At 29.9% G+C, this 23,078-nt stretch overlaps 2 protein-coding genes and 1 non-coding gene across 3 annotated transcripts; 1 reads left to right on the top strand and 2 right to left on the bottom strand.

The window, feature by feature from the left end:
• Window positions 1-753: 753 nt before the first annotated feature.
• On the top strand, window positions 754-3,306 carry LOC106756013 (dihydroneopterin aldolase 1-like). The gene is made up of 3 exons (XM_014638247.2): window positions 754-938; window positions 1,081-1,180; window positions 2,981-3,306. The coding sequence occupies exons 1-3, from the start codon at window positions 754-756 to the stop codon at window positions 3,035-3,037; spliced, it is 342 nt and encodes a 113-aa protein (XP_014493733.1). The 3' UTR covers window positions 3,038-3,306.
• Window positions 3,307-12,555: 9,249 nt separating this feature from the next.
• Window positions 12,556-19,477, bottom strand: LOC106756247 (probable LRR receptor-like serine/threonine-protein kinase At5g10290). Its single transcript, XM_014638586.2, has 11 exons — window positions 18,981-19,477; window positions 18,210-18,342; window positions 17,797-17,868; window positions 17,227-17,370; window positions 17,083-17,154; window positions 16,926-16,991; window positions 15,976-16,046; window positions 15,741-15,872; window positions 14,653-14,994; window positions 13,701-14,095; window positions 12,556-13,030 (listed from the first exon to the last, which is right to left on the bottom strand). The coding sequence occupies exons 1-11, from the start codon at window positions 19,051-19,053 to the stop codon at window positions 12,716-12,718; spliced, it is 1,815 nt and encodes a 604-aa protein (XP_014494072.1). The 5' UTR covers window positions 19,054-19,477; the 3' UTR covers window positions 12,556-12,715.
• A 1,774-nt stretch (window positions 19,478-21,251) lies between these two features.
• On the bottom strand, window positions 21,252-21,342 carry TRNAY-GUA. The gene is given in 2 exon segments: window positions 21,252-21,287; window positions 21,306-21,342. It is a non-coding gene; the product is annotated as a tRNA-Tyr (tRNA).
• Window positions 21,343-23,078: the final 1,736 nt, after the last annotated feature.

Raw genomic sequence — 23,078 nt, 5'->3', positions numbered from 1 at the left:
AAAAGTAGAATTTGAAACCGGAAAAACTAGACATTGTGGAATGTATAAATTGTCTTGGCTATTACTATGCTAAAACTCTATTACTTGAACCTCTTAGCCAGAAATCACAACTTATCCCAACACAAAATGATGAAAAACATAGAGTGAAACTGCGGCAAAGATGCATCCCTTTATTCTACTCACCATAATGACGTTATCTGTATGAATTTTGATTTTAGTTATTTCAATGAAAACTATATCCTTTTGGTGTTTTTGGTTTGGCTGGAAGAAAGTGGGTCTGATTGGATCTCTAGGAATGATTTTTTTAAGTTTATGTTTATGTTTGGTTGAATGGGTTGAGTTGTATAAAATTCAATAAACGACCTTTTCTGTTACTGAACCTGTGATTCCCCTAATAGCACAGAGGTGCTAAACGATGACAACTTATGTTTTAACTGTATACTTCAATACTTGTGTGGTTAACAGACTACATTCTGGACTCGAATGTGCATGGTGTATGTATATGATACCGAGCAAGTCAAGGTTCAGTGTTTCAGTCTTGATTATTAGCTAAAACATTTTCTGTTTAGCAATTCAATGTACATGATTTATACTTTAGTTCTGTTTGATTTACTGCTGCCTTGATGTACATGGTTCACTATGTATCAGTAGGAAATAGTTTAACAAAGGACACTTTATTTCACATTTTATTTTTAAAATCAAATATGCCTTTACATTTCTATTTGCCATTTATTTTAGCTAAAATGGAATCCGATGCACTCGTGGGGAGACAAACTCGTACTGAGGGGATTGTCATTCCATGGCTTTCAGGGAGCAAAGCCAGAAGAAAGGAAACTAGGCCAGAAGTTCGTGGTAGATATAGATGCTTGGATGGATCTTGCAGCTGCTGGAAAAACTGATCACTTATCAGATACACTCAGTTACACAGCAATATATGAGTAAGCGGTCAATAAATTTAGAACGTCTTTGTTCTGCTTTCGTCATTTGATTGCACAAACTTCTAGTCTCACTCTTCATATTGTTGAGTGTGCTAATTTATTAGTTGTAATCTTATTAACATGTCAATAATTTGTGGTGCAGTATAGCCAAGGAAATTCTTGAAGGGTCACCTCACAACCTTCTGAAATCAGTGGCCCAAAAAATTGCAATAACTATTCTCACAAATCATAATGAAATTTTTAAAAGAACAAAACAAAGAAGAGAGAAAAGAGACAAATATACATAAGAAATTTACGGTTATGTATTGCCTTTCATAAAGGGTAACATATATACACAAAATATGACCTAACAAAACAAGAGAAAAAACAAAAAAGTCCTATATGAAGTATTATTGTGTGGTATATTCATTTGCTATGTCATTTTTTGTTTTGTTTTGTTGGGCCAAATTGGATGTTGCTTCTATTAGCCTCCCACAAGCTGGAGGTAGGAAAATGTCAACTAAGGCCAGCTTGGAAAGATTAGAATGAAATAGTTTAGGTGAGAGAGCTTTGGTAAATATGTCAACCAATTGATTTGATGAGGAAACTGACACTAAGTGCATTGACCTTGCTTGAGATTTTTCACGAACTAAATGACAATCAATATCTAAATGTTTTGTGCGTTCATGAAAGATGGGATTGACAACAATGTGAAGAGCACTTTGGTTATCACAAAATAAAACATGTTTAACTATAGGACCAAAAATGTTTGGGAGATGAGATTGAAACATAAGTGCACGAGCAACATTAAGAATGTGCTCATGTTTTCTTTCAATTCTGTCATTTTGTTGGGAAGTGTAAACACAACTAGTTTGATGAAGGATGCCTTTAGATACTAAGAAATCTTTAAGAAAAAATTCTGAACCATTATCCGTGCGTATGCATTTGATTTTTGTGTCAAATTGATTTTCAGCAAAGGCAATGAAATTTTGAACATGGGTTTTTACCTCAACTTTAGATTTTAATAAAACAATCCAAGTGAATCGGCTGTAATCATCAAGAATGGTTAAAAAATATTTGTGACCATAAAAAGAAGGGGTAGAAAAGGGACCCCAAATGTCCATATGAATTAGATCAAAAGCATTTGAAGCTCTACTCGTGCTAGAGGTATAATACAATTTTGTTTGTTTTGAAAGATGACAAATATGACAATTTTCATTAATATGTTTTGGAATAAAAGGATATTTATTATGCAAGTCATTGAGACGATTTCTAGAAAGGTGGCCAAGCCTAAAATGTCATAGGTTGGTTGAGGATAAAGATGGGGTAACAATATTGTTGGCACGGGAAATAGGGTTTTCTCCATGGTTATCTAGCAAGAGCGCCAACATATCCCATCAATGTCATCAACAAACATTGAGGGAGTCAATTCGTTCATCAATGTCATCGGTTCCTCCTCCCACAACAGGAGTCATAGTGGCGGTCCTTCTCTAAAAGGAAGTTTCAAGCAAAACTCAAATAAATATTGTTCTTACTACAAACGAACTGGCCACATGTGTGTTATACCAAATATGGGTATCCTCCCGGTCACCCTCGCTATCCCGATAGACCACGCTTCAACGACGATAATGGTCACAATGACGTTGGCTCTTCCTCCTCTGTTAACAGTGTCGTAAAAAATGCATCCCTTAATAGTTCACAGGTGACAAGAGCGGCAACCCCACATGAATCAAGGTTTACTCTAAACCAGACTCAATATTAGCGTGTCATGGATCTTCTGCAGCAACCAAACTCTTCCTTAAATGACGTGGACCCAAATGTTAATGTCTATAAAAGAACAGAGACAAAGAAGAGAGAAAAGAGACAAATATGCACAAGAAATTCACTGTAATGTATTGTCTTTCATAAAAGATAATATATATACACAAAAGATGACTTAACAGAACAAGAGAACAAACAAAAAAAGTCGTATATAAAATACTATTGTCTAGTATATTCTTCTACTATGCCATTTTCTGTTTTGTTTTGTTGGATCAAATTAGGCGTTGCTTCTATTAATTTTAGTCGTTCGAGTGAAGGTTGGAAAGCCTCATGTGGCAGTTCGAGGTCCAGTTGAGTAATTAGGCGTTGAGACTTATAGACGGGGAGCAACTTATAGACGGAGGAGCGATTTGTGAGGCTAAACTTTCATATTTGTTTTTAGGACTACCTTTTTGGGTCTCTCCACACTTAGCATGGCCGATATTTTTTTTTTTTTTTTATCCTATTCTTCGTTGAGAGTGTCTTTGGTTGAGAGGACACTAATACATCACCAAATTTGTTTATTATTCGTTAAGAGTGCATTTGGTTACATAGGTTATATAAATAAGTAACTTAGACGGGAAATAAAATGTAAATAAATCAAGAACATGGTTCTTAATATAAATAAGTAACTTAATTACGTTTACTAGTACAATACAATGAAGACATGAAGTGGATTGACATCTCACTCATTTAGACATTTGACAAAATAAATTCCGAATAATTAATATAACCTAGGTAGTATATATCGAAGAATATACATATAGTTTGAGAATGGAGATTAGAAATGCACACGCACAGAGTGTGGTGCTGACACGAAGATACTATACTTTACTTCTAAACTTATAAATTTACTATTTTTATATTAATTATTAAAAAATAAATTTTAAATTTAACTTAATTCAAAAAAATTAGTTTGTAAAATGAAATTTATATTTAATATTAATTATCTTTAATATAAATTATCTTTGATTAATATGAGATCTTCAACTTATTTATTAGTCAAGATATATATATTTCAAGTATGATATTATATATTAATAATAGACTTATAACAAATGACTTATAATAATATATATCATAAAAGTAAATTTTAAACTTAATACACAAAATCGGTTGTAATTGTGAACTTTTTTTTATATTTAAGTATATTAAAAATAACTTTTTTTTATATCAATTAAAAATAGAGTATACTAAATTCTACACATGTATAAAAACACTTCATATTAATAAACATAATCAATGGTATCATACATTGACAAACGTTAATGTAATCAGAGTCCCATCCTCCATTTTTTTTTCTAAGTTCAATTCCATGATTGTTTGGAAGATATAATAGAACACTTTAATAAAATATTAATACAAAGTATTTTTATTTCTTGATCTATATTAGAAAACATTAATTATATATGAAGAAACACATAAATTACAATAAAAAAATGTTTTTGTTGTGTTTTATACGACGACAAAAATATCATTTCATAAATTAACACTCAACAAAAAAAAAAACGATTTCATTAATAATGCTCTTGTTAAAAATCATTTCAAAAAAGTTGTTTGAACTTAGTAAAAGAAGTAGATGACGAAAAGCTTTTTCATCATGAAAATAATAATCAACTAATACAATCATGAAAAAACAATAATAGAGCCATGCTCGAGATATACAGTCATGGCGGCTGGCCCCAGTTCATACTATTCTTGGGGTTGAAATTTGACAACAACTACGTTCGCAATTGCATCACCTCAATGATCTGTTATGCTATGACCATTATACTTGGTTGACCTCTCATCTCACGTGATTCTCCATGCACCCCCGCAATTTGAGACCTCTTCCCTATATATAGTATAATTTGCAGCATAACCATGCAAGATCAGTTGAACACGCTGAGAATTAAGACAAGACAGTTAAATTAAACCAAACCACTCTGAAAACAAGAATTTGATTTGTACGAAGAGCTAGCGGAGACAATGTCGGTTTCTTTGGAAGCGTTGGCAATGGCGGGTGCAAGTGACGTGGAATTTGGCATGGATATTGAAGAGTGGGAACAGAAAGATTTGGAGCAGTATCCGCCACCCCATTTACTTGCCACAGAAGAAAAAGACGAAGAGAAGAATAGAGTGAGAAGGTTAAAGAAGGGTCGTGTTTATGGCTTTCCTACCACCCATCTTCTTCTCAATCACAACGCATACGAATATGAGAAGGAAGAAGAACATGGTGTTGTTACCTTCACCAATATCCAACAAAAGTTAGATAGAACCATGGAAGCTGTATGGTCACAATGGTCAGGGTCAATGAAAATAATGGCCAGAACACTTCAAACATTGACCATGATCATAGGAAGCTGCATTACCTAATTAGTAATTGTATTATACAAGTTTACTTTGCTAACAATTGGATGACATTAAGTTGTGCAGATTCGGATTCATAATTTATTTCATGAATTCCCTTTTAGGAAAACTTTTTATGTTCTTTAGATGAGATATGATTTTTTTTTTTTTTTTATCTTTTCATGGTGAATAATTATATGTAACAGTGACATATGATCATGTGTCAGTACAACTATTCTTAATTCAATTATTTTTTAATAAAACCAAGGAAACTGTCTGGTTATAGTATGTAAACAAAAATGCAGTTTTATAGATGTTTTCCAATAGATATTTTCAAGCGATACATTTTTAGAAAGAATGTATTGCACAGAGACTCTTGATTTTTCATGTTCTATTATTTGTTTCAATATAGTTTAAAGCCTATCCATCTAAATACTACACGAGGATGTTATTATATGTGGAGTGGAAGATGATATTTTGAATTCATCTATTTTATATGCAATTACTTAAAATGTTTATTATGTATAATATTATATCTTATAATTAATTATCAAGTATATATAAAATGAAAGTTATAAAAAATATCTTTATTCAAGTTTTAGTTACAAAGTTCTTTTGTTCGGAGGGAATGTGAAAGTAGATAAATTACAAAGTGTATATATATGTGTATTAAAAAAAAGACGCCATTTTTGTAATTTTTGTATACATTAAAATTAAAACAGTTTATCAATAATGCATAGTTGAATATATAGCTTTAAAACTATCTCATGTTGGTTTTTCCCATCTCACTAATGATACGAAATAGTTACAAAATTTACCTGTATATGTTGATTATGTGATAATGTTAACCTTTTTTGGGTAAAGTAGGAAAAATAATAACTTTTTCCTTCTAAAAAGCTATTTTATATTTGTTTCTTTCATGGTTAATTTTTTTTTCATTTTATATTAAAATTTTAAAATAGTATTTATTATTTCTTTCAGTGCTTGAAAAAAATCATTAGGCGTGAAATGTTAAATTAATAAACATATAAATTTGGGTAAATAATCAGTTATATACAATAAATATTAATATCTTTACTTTTTACTACAATAAAAAAATCCCAATTTAATAAATTTTTTTAATTTTGTTGAGTTTGTTTGAATATGTATTAATGATTAAGGTATTATAAACAAATGTTTTATCTTTAGTAATCATCACATTTATTTATTAGGATAAAAACAAGATTGATATAAAATTAATCTTGAAACACATTTATTTATAATAAAAAAAAATAGTTTAATTATATTTTAATATAAAAATTTCTTTCTAGTAATTATATGTCTTAATGAATTATTTTTTAATTACTTTAATCGTTAAGAAAAATATTTAATAGAATTAATAATCAATTTTTTTTACTAAAATTAATTATAGCAAAAATAAGTATGATGTATTATATATCTTATAAATTTTATATATAACAGGTAACTCAGTTACTTAATTGAGATATTCACAAAAAATTTAAAATGTAATTTAAGATTTTGTTTTTCAAAATCAAAATTTCACACTAAGATTAACTTATTCATGTAAGATGAATTCCCCAACAACTTAGATAAAAAATTGTGCTATTCACATAAAGTTTAACACATAGATTTAATATTTATCTTCAAACTCGGTTTCTCAATTGGCTTCACGATTAATCCTTAAAAAATTAAAACACTTAATTATACATTATTCTATTCAAGTTATTTTTTAAATTCATATTTTACTTAGATTTTGGAGACCTATTGAGTATGACAAATTAGATTAATTATCTTATAAATATGAAGAAAATATTAAATAATAACTAAATAAAAATAATAAATAATCATTATATTGATTAAACTAAAAATTTATTTATAAACTAAAATTTATCAGTATCTAAAATAGTTTTTATTATTAATAGAAAATTATAATTCATTTATGAATTAGAGTTTAAATTCATTTTTAACATTAATTATTAAAGAGTTAGCTTTTAACTATTGATTTTAAATTAATTTATAATTTAAAATAGAGACTAATTTAGAATAAATAATAGCAAGTAAGTAAAAAATAACTAAAATTAGAGATCAACTTAAACTTTAATTTATAAATCAATTTAGAGATGATCTTAGATATTAATATTTTTTAATTTATATAATAGTTTGTAATTTAATCTATACGATGATTAATTATTCTTTTCCTCTAAACTTAGTTACTATTTTATGATTTTATTGTACTGTATTTTTTTTTCTGTCTCATACACTATAATATTAATGTAGTAAGAAATATAGTTTGAATCCAAACTCCTCTGAATTTTCTTTTGACCATCTTGGGCTGATCAAATTTGTGATTTATTGTCAATAATGATTCTAAAAATGGATTCCATCGTAATGGGTTACATCATCTTATACATTATACATACGTCAAATTACTCACCTTCCATCCACGAACCTTGTAGCAAACAACAATGGAAGTCACATGAGTTTGTGAAGAAAAGTTGTGAAGATAACGTCGTACTACTACTCAGTTTCCGACATGGTCAATAGTTTGACATGCTTATATTATTCTTCTATAAAATATCTCAAAACAATGCATGTTTAATCACGTGGTCAAATGTATTCACACGGTTACCTTTTAGTTTCAGTTAGAGTTCGTAAGGTCAGATAGTTCCACTTTCAAATTTAATATGTTTTGAACAAGAAAATTATAATTTTGAATAAGATTTACAAATGAAAAAAAAAATGTATTTTAACAGGTTATTATATTCATACATGCATACATACGTCAACAATGAAAAAGAATACTGTTAATTATTATTTTACTTTTTTCAATAAAGTACACTTTTCCCTTTCGAGAAACAAAATCCAAAAGCAATACCAGATAGATTTGTCAAATTCCTAATGGTCAAACATATTCTTTACTTCATATTCACATTACTACATCTGTCCCATTTCTGCCCTACGATATCGTTAACTATTTTATAACTTAAGCAATTCGCAACTTCCCATTGGTCATAGCTGAATGAATATATATCTATAGATATTAATTCGTAGTTATATCATTTACAGAATGTATAATGCACACAATATTTTTATAATATTAATTGTATATTTTCTCTCTATGTCATTATCTATATTTCAATCAATTTCTCTGTTATTTTTATAATTTTACACACAAAAAAAAAATTGTACAAGGTAATAATCTCTTAATTCAGTCCATATTTGTTGCAGGAAATTAAGTAAGACCCGTGCGGTCAGAGATTTGAAGCTCAAAGTCTAGCTTTTACGTTTTACATTGTTTCATGAAATGCCCGTGCACCCTTTACCTTTTTAGCAGCCAAAAAGGAACAATGCACTGATATCATGGTATTTATAAGGTACAACAGTCCTTCATGTTTTGCATATTATAAATCATTTGTCACATTTGTTTTTCTACATAGATCACGTCTACCCCACACGACAATCTAGGTACTCGGTTTCGGTAATTAAAGTTGAGTACAAGGTTTTGTAAATGTCAGTTGAAGCTTTTGCAATGGCTGGTATGGATTACATGGAGAACACGATCAATGTTGGTGCATTGGAACAGAGCTTTAAACAGTTGCAGCCTCCGCAGGTAATGTCTGAGACAAACCAAATTTTAATTCCTGAGAAAGGTCATTGCAGCAGTGGTTTAGGGTTGGACAATGAGATGGCCATGGAATGGGTGAAAATGAAGATGCGCGAATGGGCCATAGCAGTTGCTTCAGACAATCACATCAAAGCTGATCTTAGGGTTTCAGAGATTCTTCTTATAATGGATAGTCATCCTTTAATGCACGCCAGCAATTAAAAGCGATTATGTTTTTTTTTTTTCTTTTTTGATCGATTGTATTCCATTTGTTCTTTATACCTGTATATGGCCCATATATTCTTTCCTCAATGTTATGGTGGGAATTGTTCTAATGAAATTACACCATTTTGTTATTATTTTTTTGGATAAAATTGTTAAGTACAATCATTATATAGATAAAATTATAAAATTTTCAACGACACATAAGTCTTCCATAAATTCAAGTGACTTGTTGGATTATATATAGTAATGCTAAAATGAACTTTTCATTTTTTTTTTCTCTGTAGTTTCCTTCATTTTACTCGATCTTTAGTGAAAATACTTACTAAATATCAGCGTATTAAAAAACTTGAGGAGAAAAGGTTCTTCCTCTCTATTTATTAATTTCCGAAATAGGTCACATTTAAAATTAGGTTGAAGATATGCAGAATACGTCAATGGTATTGGTGAATAATGATGTTGAGCACGGATCTAACATGCATGTTCTTGCATGGCATTTCAGGCATTGACTGAATAACGATGGTGGCATCGGTGAGAGATGACGTTATTGCTTATCCAATCGAAGCAACAGTATATGAGAGATATCACGTGTAGAATTGGAGAGTCTAAAACCAGTGAAGTTATTGAGCCATGCAACATCCGTGACTTAGTTTATTTTTAGTTGCCTAAACGCAAAGCATATACAGCAACCCTTTGTATAAATTGGTTTTGCGGCTAGCTAGCTGCTCTGCTACCTCAGTAACTTAGCGTCATTCAGGAAGCATGTCTATTGAAGCTATGGCAATGGCTGGCATGGATTACAAAAAATGTGCCTTTTCTTTGGAAGAGTGCGACAGCCTTTATCCACATCAATCTCTGCATCTTCTTGCAGAGCCTGAAGAATTCCTTAATTTGACTGCAGAAGCTGTCAAAGCAAAGATCCAAAAGTGGGCAAAAGCAGTTGCTTCATGTTCCAAGCAGCACACTGTCACAAATCACAAATAAGTCAACACCATGTTTAATTCGCTATCATTAATCTGTAATACTTATTTGTTCTTCTTAACTATATATATATATATATATATATATATATATATATATATATATATATATATTGATGTAAATTGATGCTAGGAATTTAACAAATTTATATATTATTTGTTGAATATAACTTTTTATTTCAATTCCGTTGTTTTTATCTTTACGTGAGAGAGAAACAAGATATAAATATCAGATTTAGGAACTTAGAAATAATTAAAAAAAAAGCTGTTATAATAATATTTTTAGAATGTTTGTTAAAGAATAAAAGGGAAAAACGTACATAAGAAAGAGTTGTTGTTACTCTTCCTTGAATCTTCTAAATCTGTTTTCTTATCTCCATTTAGAATTGATTATCATAATTTTTTTATAAGACCATAATTTATTTTTATATTTCTTTATTTTTGAAAGGTTTATAACTTCAACATATTTATTTATATCTTATAGTCTTATCTTTACTTAGTTTATTTGAATTTTATTATCAAAAGTGAAACATTAAATAAGTTTATTATTAAATAAGGTTTTAACATTTTTTTACTGTGATGATAATTCATAATTGGTCCATTTTAAATATACGAACAAATAAAATAACGACACATAATCTATTATAAAAAATTATTAAAAAAATTATTTATATATCATGTTTCTTTAAAAAAAAAGTAGGGTGTACTAAGGAATATTGGAATCTCAAGCGTAAATGTGTGTATAATCTAATAATCTCAGATTTTATAATCTAAAGCTATTTATGACTGGAGGACTATGTAGTGTTTGGCACAAAACCGATATAGTTTTTAACCTAATGCTAGTGTGATTGATATGAGAGACATATGAAATAGTAAATAAGTAATTTAAAGTTGATAAGCTTCAAGACCTAACCAGAGACATTAATTAAATAAAAATATTGATAAGCATAGAAAGAAAATTCAAGAAATTGGAAAGATAGACATAAAGGAGATACTTGAGGGAGGAGGAGAATAGAACATTTTGTTCAAATTTTAGTAAATATATTATTTTTATATAAAATAAGGAAGGAGGATTTATTTATTTAAAAAAAAAAAAGTAGAGACACCAGTATTGTCATTTTATTAAAAATATAAGAAACATGTTTGTGTATTTTAAAACCAAAGAGATGTAAGTATATATCACTTAACATGATCTCAACAAAAATACAAACTCTCCTAATTTCTAATACTTAAAATGACACAAAAATTTATAACATTTATTTGAATAAATTTATTTTAAAGTCACACGAATTATTTTATCACTTCAAAATATTTAGTTTGTTGGACCGTTCATTCATATTAATAATTCCGATTAAGAACTTTCAATTAATAAAAAATATTTTGTCAGATTTGAAGTAACTTGTTAATTATTTTTGTCAAACACAACAATTTAAAACAAGTCTAGTGGCAAATAGTTTAATTACTTACACTATTTTCAGTAATTAAAGAGACAATTAAGAATTTTAATCTCAATGAATAGGCTAAATTTAACAGCAGTCTATATAATTAATATATGATTAAAACACCTGAAGATTTCAGAACTGCTTACCATGCCATTCCTGTGTTCGTATATCCCTCTGCCTTTATTTCCAAATTGATCACATTTTAAAATTGGATTTAGTGCAAAGTGTAGTAAGTAGACTGGTGACATTAATGACAGCGGCACGGATTTGACATGTTTCTTGCAATTGCATGCCCTTCCATTTCAGCATTAATGAATAGATGTGAGCTTCATCAGTTCAATGATGTAGTGACCAAAAAACTCCCCAATCCCTAGAATTTAGGGAGACAAACAAAAGCACATGTCTAAATGAAACTTGCCCATGCAAAACTCGTGAATTGGTCAGTTTTCAGTTACCTAACCGCAAATTAAGACACAACAACAACCTTAGTTTCCTCTGCTATATAAATTGCTCTTGTGGGTAGCTGCTACCTCAAATCACAAATCACAACTCTCACTTAGCATCATCGTATTGTGTACCCTCGTCTCATCCCAGTTAAGAAACATGTCTATTGAAGCTATGGCAATGGCAGGCTTGGATTACAAAGAATGTGGCTTCTCTTTGGAAAAGTGGAATCCCCTTTTCCCACAGCAACCTCCTTTGTATCTTGTGGCAGTGCACGAGGAATTGGTTGATTTGGGTGCAGAGAGTATGAAAGCAAAGATCCGAAAATGGGCAAAAGCCGTTGCTTCAACTTCCAACCAGCAAAGTGTCACAAATCACCAGTGCAAACTACTTGTCTTTAGCTAGTTTTTCTTAGCAACAAACAATAGTTGCATAAGTTGGACGTAAAAATTGAAACTACCATGTTTGATTTGCCAGTATTAGTATGCAATTTATATAACAGATCGGTGCATACTGTTCCATATTTTCCTCAGTTTCTGTTTTTGATTTTGCAAACGATACCCAATTGTTTTATATTAACGTTTTTGGAGCAGAGATTATTGAAGCTAGTAATAAGTATCTGACATGTCTAAAGAACAAATACTCCTATCCACCCACTTTGTTAAACCTGGTTTGTTTTTGCAGTTATGTCGTGCTGTTATATTTGACCTCACCACAACTCTCATAGCAGAAGACCTTCACTAAGTTGTTTCCCTCCCTTCGCTTCTCATCACTAGCTACATAACAGTAATTTCCTATAGGAAAAAAAGGTTAAAATCTCGTTTAAATAAATGAGTCATAAATTTCGGAATCTGAAGTTTATTACCTATATTTTTACACTTGGAAAACAATAACCCCTATGTCTGTTTTCAATCAAGTTAACTTCTTATGAAGGGTGATAGTGTTTGCTACAACATCAAGTGTAATGGCCTAAATTTCTTATCTTCCACCTGACAACTCAATGGCGTCTTGGTTATTCATTGAATCTTCTCCCCAGTTCATTCTTCTCTGTAGTCTCTCGTAATCTTGCCTCGTAGCAACCTCCACATGCTGCCATTCTTCCCATCTTTCAGCAAGCCCTTCTCCCTCTAACATTCTTACAACTTCTGACATTGCTGGTCGATCTTCCGGAGATGCTTGTGTGCAGAGTAATGCAATTTGTACAATCATTTCAACCTCTCCTATTATGTAATTTTTCTTCAGGTTGCAGTCCACAATAACATCTAATCTTTTCTCCCGTTGCAGTTTCTTAACCTATACCAAATAAAATATGGTAAAAATAGTAGTAATCAACAGGTATAGCAGAATAATTCAGAGCTTATGCAAGAAGATAACAAGCACATGTCCTTAACCTTTTGATCATCAACATTATAGAATGTAAAACCATGACTTATAAAACATATTCTACTTGTTCCCAGCTAGATAAGTATGCAGAAAGTCCAATTATAATTAGCTTATATCACACTTAGACTTCACATTGGATCTACCAACTAGCATGATTTCAGGTATATACATACATACATACATATACATACATACATACATACATATACATACATACATACATATACATATATATATATATATATATATATATATATATATATATAAATATTCACATGTGTAATCTCACGCTAAAAAATAGATGCGTCCAAATTGATTGAGTTGAAACAATTTTTGGTCATTTTTGTGTTGAATAAAAAATGACTTCACCTTTTTAGAATAAAAGTGCTCAAACACACTATAAACTCTGTTCTATTCATACTCAGTTTTTCTAAATCAACTTTTTCATATGCTCCACAACCATTTTGTATGAATAAAATGCCAAAGTAGACATCATCAAAGCACCAACAGGCATGCAACAACTTCCATGGATGTGGACACTAGTGAGAAAAAAAGTGATGCTAAAATGAGGTTGTCTCACATGGTCAAGCAATAACACGTCATCCTCGTCTTCCAAACGTGAAAAGTCAATAGCACGTTGACCTGTAACAAGTTCCAAAAGCATAATCCCATAACCAAAAATATCAGTCCTTTCTGAAGATTTTCCTGTGGACAAGTATTCTGGAGCTATATGACCCATTGTCCCGCGAACTTGAGTTGTCACAGTAGTATTTCGAACATCAACTAATTTTGCCAAACCAAAGTCACCAACAACTGGTTCAAAATCTCCATCTAGTAATATATTAGCTGCCTTCACATCCCTATGAATAATCCTAGGATTACACTGCTCGTGAAGATATTCTAGGCCGCGGGCTGTTCCTAGAGCCACTCGTTTTCTAGTAGGCCAATCCAAAACGGGTTCCCCAGGTCTGAGTTCTGCACCAATGTCAAAGCAGATATATTCTCACTTAAAATATGAAAGCAAACTTAAAGACAATGCAGAGGTTCAAGCTACCTTCAGATTAAAATATTTCCAGACAAAGATACAGAATTCATAATTCGGACATGGTTACATTTGATGTCACATCAGGCTTTCAGGATTTTGAAACAGCCCACAGCTGAATATTTAAAAGTGAGCAGGTCTACATGATAACAGTTCACATGATACACCTACAGATTTCTGTCAATAAAGCACGTATGTTCTCATATTCATCTCTCAAATTCTTGTTCTATGGAAGTCAATAACTACTTATAATTCCAAAAGAACAGTGGAGCTTTATACAAACAAGAAGTGTCCCGAATGTGTTAGATTAAACTTTTGATTACTTAATGCAACCAATCATATCTAGGAAATGTTAAAATGGTTTGAATGAGTCATGGCCCTCCAATACCGGTTACAAAGTAAAGCAATCACCGATCATACTCTCTTTTATAGCAGGTGAAATTTAAAATTTAGCAGACCAGTGACGCAAACATGCAATGTTACTCAATACCTCGTAGACGATAGGCAACACTTAAGTTTTGCATGAAGGGATAAACTAAGAGACGTTCAGTTGTAGTAGTACAAAAACCAATGAGCCGTAACAGATTCCTATGGACAGCTACGCTTATCAACTCCACTTCACGCTGAAACGCGGCATCACCCGCAGCGCTTTTATAATCGGTTAACCTTTTAACAGCAACTTTTGTACCATCTGCTAGAATACCTTTATAAACTTTTCCAAAACCTCCCTGTCCTAAAATATTTTTCTCGCTGAAGTTGTCTGTAGCTATCTGTAGTTCTTTCCAGGAAAATCTTTTTATTTGACCAAATGTAATTCGGCGATCGACCTCACCTGAAAATACATGAGAAAAAAAATATTCAAATAGCTAATCAGAAAGGGAAAATTTAAAAATATGTTAAAATAGATAGTTCATATCAACCTTTAAAAATGACGTTACACTAGAAAGCTTGACTGTTTCTTTGTTTTAATTTTTTTTCTTCAGCTCTTGAGCATACATTGAACTAGTTGTCACAATTAAAAGCATTACAAGATACTTCAACCAGTTAACTCCCCATTCATCTCATAAATATTTAACCACATCCCACCTTTACCGGACATGGATGGTTCAAAAGAGGTATATCCTAATTTGTGGTTATTAGACCCAATGAGCCATAAGTTGTCCGTATACCAAAATGAAGGAAAACCATAGCCAAAATCATATTTGAAATAAAATTTGAAGAACTAAGCCTAATCAATAAAAAAATACTATTACATTAATTAGACAGATGCTCTAAAATAGAAAAAATATTACTGCAGACAGACAGATGCTACAGACATTAATACTGGATACCAGTATTTTTTAAAGAAAAATGCAATTTCAATAAAGAGATGGTGCATTAATTGCTATGGAGTACATCATTCATAAAAATTAATCTAAATGAGGACAACAATGACTTATGTCATAAATTCACGATTTTATAGCATTAGATCAACTTTGAGCAGAATGTGCAAGCAGTGTCACCAGATCAATAGCTACTAATTCTGAAGCTACAGACAATCTACAAAAACATTGTGAAGGCTGAAAAAGGAACTCAAACCTGGAACATCTACAAAAATTTCACGCTTGAACCCCTTGTACCAGAAGAACAGCAGACAACCAAGAAAAAAAATAACACCTAAACCTGCAACTATTCCAACTATGAGGCCTACTTTTGTTTTATGAGACGAACCTGTCAAATGAAGGAAAACTAGTTTTCAGCTTGTTGCCTGTAAATGGAGGGGGTGGGAGAAGGAAAACCCTTTACAGATCAAAGCAGTATTAATAAAAGTAACCTTGAACTGCATTATCAGATGAGCAAAGATGATGATAACTCACTCCACAATTCAAATTATTTCCAGTGAAACTGCATTGGGCAAAACAGTGAAACAAAGTGGAACATAAATAAGCCTATTTAAGCAATGGATGATTTTTTTATACAAATTTCTATTTTTGTCCAAGGACACCATAAACATGAAAAGTTAGATGTATGACGACAAAACAAAGAACAAGATAACAAATAATTGTACACAAACAGATATTAGTGAGACTTACATGAAGGATAATATGATGGACAATCAGCTTAGGTTTCAACATGTACAGAGAAAGCGACTAGAAATAAGGAAAGTAGATTTCATGGCTTTTAGCCTTGAAAAAAGGGATACAGAGAGACCGAAAGGGACATGGGAGGAAATTATGGAAAAGGATCTCATGTTGAATAATATCACGAAATTTTGGTTTGTTACAAACTCAATTGTATTGTACGACCCATGTATCCAATCGCACCTAACGAAAAAAGACCATTATTATTGTTTCCTTAACATGGATCCTTAGGAAACTGATCGGTATTTGCCAATGAAAAATTATATTTCTTTTAAAGTGACAAAAAACTACCACCATAAACTTCTGCCATTCAATATCATATATTGGGTGTATGGAAAAATTTTCGGCAATGAGAACTCTAAATTAGGTAGGAGAAATTGAATATGTGATGATTACAAATCTTTCAAAGGAAGATCAAAAAGTGGAACCAGAGAAGACCATTAGAATCATAGACTACCATTTGGTTATGTAACAATGTTGAATGAAATTGATGACATGGGTTCTTTAGGCATCCACTTTCCAAGTGTTTTAGCCTTTTAGGTATAGTACTTGGGTCCGGGATACAAAATTACTGTCAAAAAATGTATTTGAAGAATTTCACATTTTGGTTTTAAGGTATCTAATTCTGATTTAACATACATACTTGTATGTAGGAATGCTGAACAACCGCTCCGGAATCTTCCCACTAAGATCATTTGAATCTAGCATACTGTAAAAGAGAAGTTTAAACAATCCATAGATATCAAATGATAATAAAATGTATTTGACATCAAAATACGAGTATAAAAAAATTAACATACACATTGATCAAGCTTGGGAGACTGGCAAGTGATTCTGGAATAGTTCCACTGAGATTGTTTTGACTCAATGTCCTAGTTGAAGCCCAAAATTAGATACTTCCGGACATTACAAAAGGAAAATAGATGCTAAGACTCCATACTTACAAGAATTGAAGCTTTCTAAGATTACCAAGTGAATAGGGAATTTCACCAGTTAATTTGTTGTTTTCCAAATCTAATCTGACCAAGCTTGTAAGATTTCCAAATTCTTTTGGAATGTCACCAGTGATGTTATTACCTTGCAAAGAACTTCACGGTAAATGTGTAAGAAAAAAGGTGAAAAACATGAATAACTGAAAGCATGAAGAATGTAAATTTAAAATCACAAAATTCACCAAAAAACATCATATGGTTCTTGAAAAAATAACCGAACTTTACATAATTCCATTCACACTATAAATGCTATATGCATTTTTCCATTCACTTTCTTAAATTAACAATTACAAAGTAGGAACCCTACTGAATGATTGAATAGTGTACTACAGTTCATCGCATACACAGAGGAGAGGATAGTATATTCAACGGTAAATGGTTTTAATGTATCCATGTAATTTCATGAATTTATGCCTCAACACTAAAATGAAAGAAACCAAGAACGTTTAGGCTATGAACTGAAATATGGGACAGGGCAGAGGGAGAAGGCAGTTCTGTGGATATTTCATATTAAATACTTACAGAGTTTCAAGACTTTTCAGAGATGCTATTCTTGGTGTCAAGGATCCTGTGAATCCCATAAATTCTAGTGAACTGCAATGAAGTAATATGTATAATTGTACGTTATGAATAAAATATTGAAGTACCAATGAAGTAGAAGCTGTCACAATCTTCCTCAGACTAAATATTCAAACGAAGAGGAGGGTTAGGAACATACACTCTCTTGTTAGTTATATTTATTGAAAACTACGAAATTAAAAGAGAGATTGTTGAATAAGATATAGAATCCATAAAATTTTGTCATTTTTAATAAATTTCAACCAACAAGAGAGAGTGTATTCAGAAAACTATACTAGAGAAATTGTTCTTAGCATTTCTCTTCAAAGAAAACACAGCCAGTGGATGTTTCCAATATTATAATAAGAATATCTTACACTCGAATAACGTTGTTATTCTGGTCACATTCAACATTGGACCAAGTACAAGGGTCAACTAGATTTTTATTCCAGTTTGTAAGCTGGCTGGTAGAAGCATTCAATGATGACTTCAACGCATACAGCGCATCTTCTGAAATCAACACATAAATTATACATCTATTAAAGACTGAAAGTCCAAATCCACAACTTCGACAAAATCAGAAAGGCAGATAGATGTAAAATCCATAACATTTTCTACTACAATATTATAAAAGTGATAAGATTATCATATGTTGTAAACGAACATTATATCCATGTATTCCTCATAAATGATGTGCAAAGGTACAGGTTGCAACACAATTCTCCGATAATGATTCTTTCCAGTAAGTACATGATCCAAATTTTCAAACTTTCATTAATTTCCAAGCACCGCTACCAAATAGTTTATTCCGTGGTTGAAAGTACGATCATTCATATGGAGCATATTTAAATAAATTGAAAAACCCAAATGATTTTTCTAAAAGATATAGGAAAGGGGCAAAAAGTTGATGGATCAAAGTGTCACCTGGTCAACCAAAGGTGACAGTAGTGTAACAAAAAGGATAAGAAATTAAATCTCAGAGAGACAGAACAATAATACCAGTGTGCTTAAATATGAATGAATCTCAGAACCATAATACCAGTGTGCCAGACCATGACAGAAAAAGAAGTGAAGAAAATAAAAACTACAGCTAAATCTTTATATAGCTTAAAGATTAACACCAAATAAGTTTGAACAGCATACTGAACCTTGTGAATCAAGCCCAGCCAACCCAGAAGAGCACACACTAGTCAATAGCAAAAGAACAAATACCAAATCCATTTTTCCACTCTCATCAACCACTCAACCAGTGACAGCGTGCATTATGCTCAAGTACCACATCATAAATCTTCATCTCTCCAGTGTAGAACAAACAAAACACCCCACTAAGTTGCAATCACTGAAGACAGTCGGTAAATATCATACAAAGATAAAAGGGAAGAAATGGAGAAGATTGCCGGAACCACGATGCGCGATACCAGACAGACGTGTCAAATGACCAACCGTGAATTTTCAACCATGGATGGAAAAAGCTTAAGTACTAACAGATAGGGGTCAACCACCAAAGGAGAGAGAACAAATGAAACCAGCAACAGAAGTGGAATCATGTACAAGACAAAAATGAAACAGTGTTTGAACCGGTCAAAGACTGTTTCTTTTTTTGGTTGGTAAAATAAATAAAGGAGTAGCTGTGTGGAAATGATGAAGAGAAGAGATAATAACACTTGAGTAAAGTTGAAATTTTGAACTGAAATAGAAGTAATGAAAAGGTTTCTTATTAAAATTGAGTGAATTTCAGCATAAAACAAATTACTCTGTGGATTGAAATTGAAGTCTCAATTTAGTGTTTTGCTAAATTAACTTCCAACAGTGATGTTATAATAGCAATTTGGGCAAAATTAAAACTTAATAAATTAACCCTAGGATGATACACAGAAAAAGAGAACAAAATAAAGAAAACCCTAGATATTACTATGATACTGGGCGATGAGGTTAGCATAAAGCAACCCATTGTGCTGTCCACTAGTCGGTAGTACTTTGAAAATAAAGACCAATCATTGTGGATCAATCACTATCACTGTCCCCATTTTATGTCAAAGGCTAGTCTTTGATTAATTTTTATTTATTTTTTAACATTGTTTAATTAGACAGAAAACAAAGAGAAAAGTAAATATGGATATAAAGGTTTTTTCTTTTATTCAATGGAAATATGATTCTTAGACTGTTTCGTGATTTTTTTCTAAAATAAAAAAAAAAAAGTGAACAAATTATAAACTATAGTGTGTCAATCTTTAGCACCAATTTATTTTCTTTATTTTCTCTCTTATGTATTCTATCACTTATCATAATTTTGTATTTGTCTATATTATTTTTTGTCAGTAGACATGTATTTGTTTTGACATACAAAATTTTATATTTATATGATTTTTTTTCTATTTTATAAATATAAAAATTTATTATTTTCAGGATTATTTCATTTTTACAATATATGTTACAGTGTATATTACTCCTCAAGGTGAAAATTATTTTGTGATAACAATGTAAAAGTGTTTTGTGGTCAAAAGTCAAAAATAAAAATCTACTGTCCCAGTACCCCTGCCCTGTATGCCCTTTTGATAGGACATAATGATTCATATGTTTTCTAATCTTGCCCATTTATGCACATTATAAGTGTTAATGCTTTTTTAACATAAATTTAACATCTCAACCATTATTTTCAGTAAAAGAATTGTAACATGAGAATGACGTATCTAACTTGTTTCTTTGTTAGATAAGAGCCTCATTAATAAAAATTGAAATACAGTTACAATTACTGTATATTTTTGCATCATGTTTGTCATTTTTCCATATACTTTGTATTTAAATATTAAAAATTGTGATTAGGTTTTTCAAGGAGAAATGTAAATAAGATTTGGTATCAATATGGAAGATATCAAATCACAAGAGACAATAAATTTATGATTAGTTTTATGTTAAAAATTCAATATTAAATCTAAATTTTATATTGAGTAAAAATGATAAAATTAAGTTTTATAAGAAAAAAAATCTATAAACTCATTGGTTTAAAGATTTTGAATTGAAGTGGTGTATTATCTTTCTAATAATTTTTTTCTCAAAAGAAAAAACTCATCATTCTACTTATATTGTTAATTTTATTTATTATTTACTTCCAATTTATTTTGAATTACTAATCCTATCAAACTTAACTATTTTAATCCTAATCATTCTTTTATAGTTTTATATCAATGTTTGTCTAAAATAAAAGAATAATAAATATAAATTATTATACTTAAAATTATAATATTTTGTGGAAGATTAATATTAATTAACGAAAATTGAAATACTAAGTAAGCATATCAAATTAATAAAAATCTAATGCAAAAATTCTAACCACTAGTTTTAAATAAGTACACATGAAAGAGTTTAAAATAAATATTTTACTTAATTTCATTTTTTTCTACAAATGTGATAAAACATTATCCGACCTGCCGGATTCGAACCAGCGACCTAAGGATTTCAGTTAGGAATACCCACTACAGTCCTCCGCTCTACCAACTGAGCTAAGGTCGGTTGCTTGTTAAAATATCTTTAATAAAATAAATATTAAATATTATTTGAAATAAATAATGAAATTGATAAAAAGATAGTTTATAGTCTAGCAGTGCCACTATTCTATATTATTCCAACTACGCGATTTTGTAATTGTTCCATTTTGAAAACAATACCCAGTATACCATAATATATATTATTTTCTTTAATTAGATCTACATATTAATCTGTTACCTATCTTTACTTTGGCTGTAAAGTGAATACAAAAATAAAATATTTTTTTAAAAAGTAAAATATATATTTTTGTAGAGATAAAAATATATTATTTTTAAATAAACCATTCAATTGTTCTTATCGAATTTTTGTTTAGGTGGACTATGAAGCTTTTAAGTGTGGAGTTTATATTGGGATGATAAGAGTTTAGTTTGGAAGATAGACAAAAGCAAGGTTCATTCTTAAAATATTTTCTGACACTAAGAGTTTAATGAATTCGTATAAAATGTGAATCTAATAGCAAATGAGAGAAATTGAGTGTGATTTGTATCGATGTATTTATAGATTTATTAGGTGTAGGAATATAAATATGTTAAACAGATTTTGTTACTAAGAATTCTCCAAAAATAATGATATTGGATATTATCCAAATTTGTGATTGTCAAGCTATATCCTTCTGGTTTTTAGCTTTGTGATATATTAATTTAATGGTTTTTCTCATACTTGTTATGGGGTTTTTTTCTTTTGATTATTTTGGGATTGTGCAACTTTATCTGACAACTTTGATACAGATTTTAAAAAGTTGACGACACTAGCTTTTAGAATGTATGCTTTCAGAAACCAGTGTGGTTTAGGATATAATGTTTTAAGTGTTGTTTGGTGTTCAAAAACGTTTCATTATTTTAGAGAGAGAAATTGAAAACCCCCACACACTAACTCGCTCACTCAGTGGCTCATTGTACAAATAACTTGTTGGTTAATAACATTAAAATAATTTTTTTAAATAATATTAATTTTCTAACTAAAAAACATATTTAGAAATTAATTTTCTAACTAAAAGATTATTTCTTTAATATCTATAATCATGTTAATGATTAATTTAAATATTAACTTATGATAAAATTTACTTCACTTTAGTTATCGATTTAAAAATTAATTATAATCTTTTATTTATAATTTAAGTTATTTAATTACTAAATTTTTAATTATAAATTGATGTATTGTTAATTATTTTTAATTACTTAAATTAATAAGAAATAAAAAAGAAAATCTTAGATAGAAATTAAAAAAGTAGTATATAAAGATATAACTTATTTTAAAATAATAAATTTCTTTTATAAAAGAATATTTATACTATTTTTTTAATATTAAAATAATTGTGTTTTTTTAGATTGCTGTCTATTTTAAAATGTAATTTTATTTTATTAAGTCTTTACAATCTAAAGTAGCACGATAGCACATGTATGCACATATATTTTAAATATTTATACATTATTTAAATTTAAAAAACAGTAATTAAAATGGTAAAATTGAAAAAACAAAAAGTATATAATTATAGAAATATAGCTATACATAAAATAAAATTTAGTTATTGAAATAAAAATATTATAAGTAATATTACATAAATAAATTACTTATTTAAATTTTGAAAAAATAGTTACTAGAATAATAAAAAATAAATATTTATTATAATGAATAATTTTGAATTTAAAAAAGTAGTTACTTTTTTAATCATGTTTTTATAAACATATTCAATTTTTTCT

This window comes from Vigna radiata, chromosome 2 (genome assembly GCF_000741045.1).
Source record: "Vigna radiata var. radiata cultivar VC1973A chromosome 2, Vradiata_ver6, whole genome shotgun sequence".
Lineage (NCBI taxonomy): Eukaryota > Viridiplantae > Streptophyta > Magnoliopsida > Fabales > Fabaceae > Vigna > Vigna radiata.
The sequence above is the reverse complement of the archived record's forward strand: the minus strand, read 5'-3'. Positions and strand labels throughout refer to the sequence as shown.